General features: G+C 43.9%; 1 protein-coding gene across 2 annotated transcripts; it reads left to right on the top strand.

Annotated features, from left to right (window-relative positions):
* The first annotated feature begins 17 nt into the window (after positions 1-17).
* On the top strand, positions 18-10162 carry avil (advillin). Of its 2 annotated transcripts, none has more exons than XM_049000425.1 (20): positions 18-1224; positions 1659-1763; positions 1861-1935; positions 2461-2657; positions 3674-3782; positions 4473-4583; positions 4745-4950; positions 5082-5160; positions 5328-5426; positions 6502-6655; positions 6952-7052; positions 7128-7265; positions 7366-7524; positions 7678-7857; positions 7936-8081; positions 8311-8455; positions 9029-9217; positions 9396-9464; positions 9648-9767; positions 9916-10162. In XM_049000425.1, the coding sequence occupies exons 2-20, from the start codon at positions 1704-1706 to the stop codon at positions 10027-10029; spliced, it is 2451 nt and encodes an 816-aa protein (XP_048856382.1). In that variant the 5' UTR covers positions 18-1224; positions 1659-1703; the 3' UTR covers positions 10030-10162. The 2 variants fall into 2 exon arrangements, with proteins under 2 accessions (XP_048856382.1, XP_048856383.1); XM_049000426.1 differs by having other exon boundaries at positions 1673-1763.
* Positions 10163-10285: the final 123 nt, after the last annotated feature.

Consider the following 10285-nt stretch of genomic DNA (forward strand, 5'->3'; position numbering starts at 1 on the left):
TGAGGCAGTGGATATATTGAACCCAGCGGTTTTGCATTGACAAGGCACTTTCCAGACAGAATGCAAATCCACAGAGGGTGGGACTCCAGGGACAGCATGGTGGATTAGCCCCTTTTGTCCTCAATGAATGTGGAAACCAGTGCAGCATGAAGTCAGTTCTGACAGGCTGCAGAGAGAAAATTTGTATGTGAACACGCCAGTTTGGCTATGATCAGGTATGATGTGTGTGTGTGTGTTGTTTTTTTTGCTCTGCCACAGCTCTCGTTTGTTAAATTTTCATTCATTTGCCAGACACTAAATCACACGAGATTCACGTTCAACCTTATTTACAGCGTGCATACTGAAGTATGCGAGTCCTGCTGTACATAACATAAAAACACTATGATTGACAGCAATAATGTCAATGCAAGCGCTGTAGCATGCAGGCAAAATGAGGCAAGAAAAGGAATACAGAAATAGTTATGTTGGCATACATGCCGATTGCACAATATATGACCGATTTGGGTATATAGTGCCTGAAACACCAGGTACGGGGAACATCCCTGCTGCATCTTTCTCCAAAGTGGATACATGAGCGACCTCTAGGATCGCAAACAATCCGAATATCATACCAGTTTGTTTTAATGTATCGCTCACTTCATGGTCGTCTCATCCCTGTAACGGACAGTGATGTTCCTTATGTTGCCTTTGGATGAAAGTTTGTAAATATTTGTTTCATTTTCATGTTTACAGTCTGGTGCCAGTGAACTATGTTTAAATATAAATCAGAAAAAAATGGTCTACAAAATGGCGTCAAACTCTGGCAAATGCTTTCTGAAATACAATTTTTCAAGCTTCGATTTCTATTGCTGTACTACTATGATATTGTCTTCTGCTGCTTTTGTTACATTATGATTAATAATTGAGCAGATGAAATCTATAATTTCAGCCTAATGCATTAATGCCACTAAGTACCCCTCGCTCCCATCTCCATATAAGGCTTTACAGAACAGATCTCTCCTCATTTGCCTGCTGGGATAGAGATCTTCTTCTTCCTCATCACAGACTGAATTCTGATTGGAGAAGCCTTGCAAATGCAAATCGCAAGCAAATGCTCAAGCCTTTGGATATTGAGTGCTCAGTATGTCACGGGCTCTCAATCTCATCTGGATTCCCACCCGGGACACCGGACTCACAGCTCGGATCCAAACCCACGAGCATCCCTTCTTCAATCAGCCAGTCCAGGTACCATCCTTCCGCCGGGCACCCATCTCTCATCTCCACAAGCTTTTGTCAGTGTTTATTGACAAGGTTCTTCACTCCTCGTTTTCATAATTTAATCAGTTAAGATAAAAAGACTGAGGTATTAACATTAAAAAATAATAAAATGAAATGGTATGTTATCTTGACTAAATATGGCAAGATTTTATGGACGGGAGGTAAGAACAACTGAAAACACGAGAGCAAAGTATGAAGAAAGTTTTTTGTGTGTTGGAAGGATTTGTTTTTATACCTTCAATTATTATGTATACACACATTGTGCAACCATTTTTTGGCTAATATGTTCTCTCCTGATATTTGTACTTTCTAGCACTGTGTCGAGCTGGACTTTTAGAGTGTAAAACTGATTAACGCAACATTCGAAATAAGGAGCAACTTAATCGATTAATGTTCTCCAGTTTGTGTCGTTAAGGAGACTAGCCTGTGGAGGATAAAGAGCCAGAATGGATTACATATTTCGTGCTGTGACTCGCTCTCCCGGGATCATAATTTGGCGTATTGAGGTAATATACTAATTGCTCATTTCGCATGATCCATGATGACATGGGCTCTGCTCATGGGATGATGTGGATATACAAGTGCTCTGTTTCACACATGTAGAAGATGGAGCTGGTCCAGGTACCTGAAAAATCCTATGGGAACTTCTATGAAGGTGACTGCTACATCCTACTGGCGGTAAGTGTGGGACACTGAGTGCCTGAGGTCCAGGTCTTCTGCAGGCCTACAGTCTGTTATTAACCCTACCATATATAGGCATCCTTATTTTTTACGCCAAAATGAGAGTCAGACTGTTCTTGCTGCTCTGTAAGGTTGTTCCAGTGTAGTCAACCGTGTCACACGCATGCAGTGCAGGTGACGCTACAAATGAACCTGGCATCAATCACAAATCCAGTGGCTTTGCATGCATCCACCATAGATGCCTTTGAACCAGCATTAAAATGCACCCAAGCCTCAATGACTGCTTTGTTTGTTCTTTCCTTCCGTTAACATGTTTCAAATCACGGTGTAATATCCCTTAAAAATAACCATAGTTCTGTGCTGACAGCAGCAAAGCTGACCATGCAAAAATCAATGTGTGCATTCCTGTCACTGCACACACTGCACTGTCACTGCACGAATCTGATAACCCGTCTGCTTTGCATGTTGATCAGAGCAGCCGTGCAAAGGACAGCCGTTCACTGCGGCCATCTCTCTCCGCAGACTGCCAAAGTAGGCTCCTCACTGTCCTACAGCATTCACTATTGGATTGGCTCCCAGTCCACACAAGACGAGCAGGGGGCCGCTGCTGTCTACACCATCCAGCTTGATGAATACCTGGGGGGCTCACCTGTGCAGTACAGGGAGGTGCAGGGATACGAGTGTGACTCCTTCCGTGGGTACTTCAAGCAGGGGGTGATGTGAGTAACCCTGAGAAGATATGAGGCTCTGAAACCTATACTGGGTGGGATTACCATGCACTGTAAGTCACTAACTGGTTTATACCACACCCCTTTGGTTATTTATTGGTTTCTATTGGCTTAAATTAAAAAAGGATTCTCAATTCCCATATCGCACAGCTAAATGCCAGTACTGCTGGAGGTGGGGTGGGGCTCATGTGGTTAAGCCCCTGTGACTGATCCAGATGTTGCCAGTTCAAGCCCCAGCTGGAGCTGAATAGTCACACCTTCGTCGAGCTCTCGAGCAAAGCCCGTCTGGGAAATGGCCTGACTGTGCTTGGACCCTCAGCGCTCACAGAAAGTCTCGGGACGCTTCCTTCACTAAGTAAAAATATTTAAAATCGATTGGCTTTATAACAAATCATCACTTTATTCGTTTGTTTACAAAAAAAAATCACATTCGAAACAACCATTGGTTATAGTAAAACACTTATTTCAAGTACTATTAAATCAAAACCCAAATTATACTTCTAAAACAACTGATTTGAGTTAAAAAGTCAAAGTTAAAAAGCAAGTGTGTCAAGACCTTCTGTGAGCTCTTTATGCCTGAAAGGAGAGCGATGTAACATGAGGGACAAGTGGCATTCAAATGGCCTGTAGTCTTACTTGTGCAAATGGGAACCAAATCATCATTTCAATTCTTACTCTACGGTTCTTGAACCTACAGTGTTGTGGTGACAAAGCCTGAGGCCTGAATCACAAAGGAAGATTTCTTGTTAGATTTAAGTCTCACACCTACCCTGGGGTCAAATTGACCCCCAAAGGCACTTGTCAGGCTTTTCTCATTGTAACTTTTCCACACTCCCGCAATAATTAAGGTAGTCTGGGCTAAATGCAAAATGAATGAAGGTCAAAGTCCATTTAAACTGGGGTACCTTAAATGAGACAAGTTATCTGGTGAAGCAGTGGCTTGGTCAGCACAGTGTGCTGGCATGCTGGGGACACAGGACCAGAGATGCCATGTTCCTCTTTGACAGCTACAAGCAGGGCGGCGTGGCATCAGGAATGAGACACACTGAGACCAACACTTATGACATCAAGCGCCTGCTGCATGTCAAAGGCAGTAAGAGGGTCATGGCCAAAGAGGTGAGATACATTTCATTGCATGTTGCACCTGTATGACTATGTATGTGACAATTAAAGGGGTTGCAGTGGAAGCAATTGCACCCCCTACTGGTCAGATGAAAGTGCTGCTGAACATATTAAGTTCAGTTACACTAAATTATATTGTATAGTTATATTAAGCTTCTGAGAAGGAACCTGGTCCTCAGTTTATTGAGGCTCTAATCTAAATTAATTTAATTAAGGAACCCTAGGGGCGGCATGGTGGTGCAATGATTAGCACTGTTGCCTCACACCTCTGGGCCCCGGGTTCGAGTCTCCGCCGGGGTCACATGTGTGTGGAGTTTGCATGTTCTCCCCATGTCGTCGTGGGGTTTCCTCCGGGTACTCCGGTTCCCCCCCACAGTCCAAAAACATGCTGAGGCTGATTGGACTTGCTAAATTGCCCATAGGAGTGACTGGTGTGTGAGTGTGCCCTGCGATGGACTGGCCCCCCATCCTGGGTTGTTCCCTGCCTCGTGCCCATTGCTTCTGGGATAGGCTCCGGTATTGCTATGAAAATTTCATGAAAGTAGGAGACATTCTTGAAAACATTCTTTCTTCATACACAACACACTGTACGTTTTTCTCCTTGCACTCCCACAGGGAAATTGTCCAAATTTACAGACTGTTATAATAATAAACAAAATGTGCTGTTTATCCATCTCCACACAGGTGGAGATGAGTTGGGGCAGCTTCAACCTCGGCGATGTCTTTCTGCTCGACGCTGGTAAGACCATCGTTCAGTGGAACGGACCAGACAGCAATCGCCAGGAGCGCCTCAAGGTACGAGGCAGGCGTGCAGCACCTCTGCAACTGTCATGCCGTCTGCGTGTTCCACCGTAACCTCAAATCCAGTTCTATGACTCCTGGATTCTGCACTCTGTGCTAACAGTTTATGGCAAGACCCGTAACATGCAGGGTACTTACACAGCTGTCTGTGTTAGGGCATGATGCTGGCGAAGGACATCCGAGACCGGGAGCGAGGAGGGCGCTCGGACATCGGCATCATCGAAGGGGATGATGAGGGCCATTCCCCGAATCTCATGGAGTTCCTGATCAGTGTCCTCGGGGAAAGAACCATCCAATTGGCCAAAGGAATAGCAGATGACATCGCTGACCAGGAACAGAAGTCTCAACTCATGCTCTACCAGTGAGTTCCTCATTCCAGCTGTAATCATCATTCTTAGGCACTGACTTGTATTTTAATTGCTGCTAAAAACCTGGGATGAAGTACTACAGTAATGGAACTGATCTCCAGTAACACCCTTGATTCTCCTCCAGTGTTTCTGATGCTGATGGTCAAATGAAAGTAACAGAGGTTGCTACCAGACCACTGGTACAGGATTTGCTGAGTCACGATGTGAGTTTCTGAGGCCCCACTGCAAATGGCTGAGCCATGGAAAAAAAAACCGAGAAAATAAATGAGTTTTTGACACTTTCCATCATTCTCATACATTTGTATTAACTGCTACCCCAGACTGGAGCAGAATTATGATTTTAGTTTGACTGTTTGACTTTTCTTTATAGGATTGCTACTTCCTTGATCAGGGAGGGGTGAAAATCTTTGTGTGGAAAGGGAAAAGGGCCAACAAGGCTGAGAGACAGGCAGCCATGTCCAGAGCTCTGGTGCGTAGGAGCGTGTCAGCGACAGCCAACGATCATTTAAATACAAATTTTACGATTTTACCGGGGATGGAAGCAATTGCACCCCCTACTGGTCAGATTAAAATGCTGTTCGAACATATTAAGTTCAGTTATACTAAATTATATTGTATAGTTATATTTAAGAATATGGCTTGTGTTAGTCATATAAATGTGTAATAATTATTTATTTAATATTGTAAATGTGCTTATTGTTTTTTCATAAATGTACATACAGAGCTGTGCAAAAGTCTTACGCAGGCATAGAAAATGATGTTTAAATGATATTCATGTGGGTGTAAAACTTTGCTATTGTGTCTGTTAAAGTGTGTCAGCTTGGCCATTTCAAAACCCCCCCTAAAGTCACCCAGTATTTGCAGTGACCGTCCAATATATCCGTGTACTTTTAATTTGACCACGAGCACACCTCATACGGCTAATCAGCACGTCACTGACTTTCAAAACTATTTAAATTAATTATTTAAGTGAGCAGGTGGTGAAATTTAATAACCACCTGAGGAGAGGTTTGGGAACTGAAGCGGTGGTCATCTACCCATCCAGCAATAATTTTTTGGAGAATATAAGAAATTACTGTTAGTTTTTATTGTGTTACTCTGAATATACATATATTCTGGTGTTATACTGTGTTTTTGGTTCGGGACAAATATATATTTACTACCCAGATAAATAGCTTTGAACATTTCCTTTGGCTGCCTAAGACTTTTGCACAGTACTGTATGTATCTGAGGTTGGCATAAGCCTGTAGGAAATGACTGGCTGGGCTCTCTCACCTTATATCCCCTGGGAGAAAAGCCCAGAGTCACCTACGTTTACATCCATCCAACTTCGAACTGCTCATCTGTGATATTTACAAATACTTCTAAATATATTCTTCTAGAATTTTATATCCAAATTCTAGAACTGTAAACACTGCCGTACAGAACAATGCAGTATAATTTAACCCTTCTGATAGGTGCTTATCCAAGATAAGTGTAATGCATTGTAAAGGGGGTAAGAACTCATATATGCTGATTCTGAGCAGACCAGTTACGTTGTGCAGGAGTTCATCAAGCTGAAAAACTACCCCATCACCACCAACGTGGAAACTGTGAATGACGGTGCAGAGTCTGCCATGTTCAAGCAGCTGTTTCAGAACTGGAGAGTCAAGGATCAGACAGTGGGTACAGGCAAGACCTACGCTGTGGGCCGAGTGGGTAAGTTAAAGGAGGGTCGCAGAGTCGGGGGGGATAATCTTTGTTTATATATGGCCATGTTTACTAATTATGTACACAGTCATGTATTCAAAGGATAACTAGAAACCCCCCCCAAATACTAATCGATACATGTAAACTGATACATGTTCTACCCATCATTGGCAAAAATGACGCTTCCCTTCATTCTTCATACTTTAAACTTCACAAATTTCATTTTGAGGCTGATGAATCACTAGTAAGGAACCGCTGTCCCAAAATGCAATACAAACGCCAGTGTTGGTATTCCTGTCACACAGCGAAGGTTGCGCAGACCAAGTTTGATGCCACGCAGATGCATGCCATGCCGGACCTGGCTGCCCAGGAGCGCATGGTGGACGACGGCTCGGGAAATGTTGAGGTAGAAAACGATGTGCATGTATGGACTGAGCCGTGTGAGGCTGGGACAGCACATCAGCAAGGCTCTGTCTGACAGATCTGGCGGATCGAAAACCTGGAACTGGTTCCTGTCGAGCACCAGTGGTATGGTTACTTCTATGGCGGTGACTGCTACCTGATACTCTACACCTATGAGGTCCATGGGAAGAAAAGCTACCTCCTGTACATTTGGCAGGTAGGTCTCCACCTACTGGGAAACTTGTGGGCTAACATGAACCCTACTGCAGTCCGTATGAAGGATCTGACAGGTGCACTACCTTCTCTCATTGGCTTAGGGCCGGCACGCTTCTCAAGATGAGCTGGCAGCTTCGGCATTTCAGGCAGTGAACCTTGACCAGAAGTATGGCGGGCAGCCTGTACAAGTACGCGTCACCATGGGCAAGGAGCCTCGCCACTTCATGTCCATGTTTAAGGGTAAAATGGTCATTTTTGAGGTGGGTGTTTGTTTTTTTTCCCTAAACGTTCCTTTTGATTCCAAAATAAGAGATGTAAACCTACGAAGAAGATCCTCTTTGATTGTAACAAGCTTCTGAATATTTAAGTTGACATCGTGTTATGGTTTCTCTCGCTTTTCTTTGTGGGTTCAGGGCGGTACCTCCAGGAAAGGTGGCACGGATCCAGAACCACCCATCCGTTTGTTCCAAATCCATGGTTTCGAGCCATTGAACACCAAATCCATTGAGGTTCCGGCACTTGCCGCTTCGCTGAACTCCAACGATGTCTTCCTGCTCATAACCCAGACCGGGAGGTTCCTGTGGTGTGGGAAGGTGAGTGGGACACAGCTGGCCCAGGAGACAGACTGGTGGCGTGTGAGCGGTGAGATTAATGCCTGTCTAATGTATCAGGGTTCCAGTGGAGATGAGCGTGCCATGGCGAAGGAGATCAGCTCTGTGCTTGGGCAGGGCTTTGAAGAGATCATAGCCGAGGGTTTGGAGCCACTTGAGTTCTGGAATGTTCTGGGCGGAAAAACAGCTTATGCCAGTGAAAAGAGGTGCACAAAAATGCACATAAATATGCATTTATACAGCTTCCTCCGACGACTTCCTTCTTAGGATTTTAACACGATGTTGCCACTACGGCCTTTGAACAGCAGTTACTTCAGTTACGCCAAGAGATTGGCAAATTTCTGTTGGTGCTTCTTAAGTTTTTTTGGCTTTTAATTCTTTACATGTGGTTTTAAATGTTACAGTTTCGGGCCGTGTTGCTCTCTTTTCCCTAAGATTGCAGCAATCAGTGATGGATCACCCCCCACGCCTTTTCGAGTGTTCCAACAAGACAGGACGCTTTATTGCTACTGAGGTGACTCAGTTCAACCAAAGTGATCTCAACGAAGATGACATCATGCTCCTAGATACATGGGACCAGGTACTGTCCTTACTTCCGTCCTTATAGGAACCGGGAAATGACGCTAAAATAATCACAAAAACAGTACAAAAATACAATAAACAGCACAAAAAATGCTACAACTATGTGTGCTTGTTGTTGGACCTTAGAAGATTCTTTTTCCTCCAACAACTTACGCAAAACGTACAATATTACCCTCTTACTCATCAATACAGCTGGACATTCTTTGAGGTTTGTTGGATTAAAGCCGCTGCATAAAATACCAGAGCCGGGCACCTCCTCATATGTACATTGATTTATTTAACAGACACCTATTTTCCAAAGCAATGTACAGATGCGAATGCAAGGTCAGACTGTCCCTGGAGCAATTCGGGTTAAGGGCCTACCAGTGACATCGCTCTGCCGAACACGGGATCTGAACCAGTAACCTTCTGTTCGCCGGCACTGAGCCAAACACCACCCCCATATTAAAACAGCAAGGCCATACTCTGAACCCCTTTGTTATCAGCTGACCCAATATCTGTTTGCAAATTTGGTTTCAAATGTACTGTCTGTATAATATGCTTTGTCTGCCATCTTGCTTTGGGTGTGCAGATCTTCCTTTGGGTGGGAGTCAATGCCAATGAAACCGAGTACAAAGAATCAGTGGTGACCAGCCAGGAGTACCTGCGCACCCACCCTGCCTCCCGGGACCCTGACACCCCCATCCTCATTGTCAAGCAAGGATTTGAGCCCCCTACCTTCACAGGGTGGTTCACTGCCTGGGATCCTTCAAAGTGGAGTGTGGGTGGTGCTTCTTCATACGCTCCGCCTTGGTCTGGCGCTTTTCTTTACCTGTTTAATTCTTTTTCGCTTTACTGCTTGATCTCACTGAAGCCGATTTTACACCGTTAATTCAGCGAAAGTGTCCTCTGTTAAACTAATGTAAACCAGAGTTGCTTTAACTCGACTTTTCTCTCAGGAAGGAAAAACATACGAGCAGCTGAAAAAAGAGCTTGGGGGTGTCGCATGTACCATCACAGTCCCAACAGTAAGCACGCTGTCCTGGTTATTTTTAGGTTAGAACTTGCATTATGCTGGCACATTTAGCACAAAGTCATGACTTCAACCAAACAACCGATATGCAGCCAGTTTTTGATGATGAAATTACACAGTGGGCAGCCACACACATACTCAGAGCTCGTATTGAAATCACCCTTCGCCTGTCCCCAAGCAAAAGTCCGATGCACCTGAGGTGGAAAGTACTCCGACCAACCAGTTCCACCCCCCAGAGAAGCTAGTTAACAAGCTAGCAAATGACCTACCGAAAGGCATCGACCCTGCGCAAAAGGAGGTAGGAATTGTTATGGTAACTGGCCACTTTTTGTGGTGCATTTCAACATGGCGAAAAGATCATTAGATAATCATAATTTCTGACTTTGTTGTTCTAGGGCATCATTTTTGTGTAAAAATGAATGTTTGTGTTTGGATTTCCCCATCAGAAATATCTGTCAGACTCGGACTTCTGTAAGGTGTTTGGAATCTCCAAGGACAATTTTGCCAACCTGCCTCAGTGGAAGCAGTTAAACATGAAGAAAAACAAAGGGCTCTTTTAAGAACATTAGAGCCATTATTAATTTTTGATTGAAAAATTCTTGTTTTTAAGGATCATGCTTTAAATTAATGAAACTCATGGATGCTCAGTCAATTACAGCTTTATCTATGAACTAATAAACATTTTTAACATTCGCTTGTTTCAGTGATTGTTTGATTCTATTGCTTTTACTTAAATTGAAATTTGCATGAAATAAGCGCTGACATATTTCGCGTGTGAAGTGAACACGTACATCATACGTATAGGTGGTCGAAATG

Source organism: Brienomyrus brachyistius, unplaced genomic scaffold, assembly GCF_023856365.1.
Source record: "Brienomyrus brachyistius isolate T26 unplaced genomic scaffold, BBRACH_0.4 scaffold50, whole genome shotgun sequence".
Taxonomy (NCBI): Eukaryota; Metazoa; Chordata; class Actinopteri; order Osteoglossiformes; family Mormyridae; genus Brienomyrus; species Brienomyrus brachyistius.

What these genes read in the sequence shown, in the direction of transcription:
- avil (XM_049000425.1), top strand. Translation starts at nt 1,704, where the DNA reads ATGGATTACATATTTCGTGCTGTGACTCGCTCTCCCGGGATCATAATT. An exon ending in AGGATTTGCTGAGTCACGAT is followed by an intron (nt 5,161 to 5,327) that starts GTGAGTTTCTGA and finishes TTTTCTTTATAG; the next exon opens with GATTGCTACTTCCTTGATCA. An exon ending in TCCTAGATACATGGGACCAG is followed by an intron (nt 8,456 to 9,028) that starts GTACTGTCCTTA and finishes TTGGGTGTGCAG; the next exon opens with ATCTTCCTTTGGGTGGGAGT.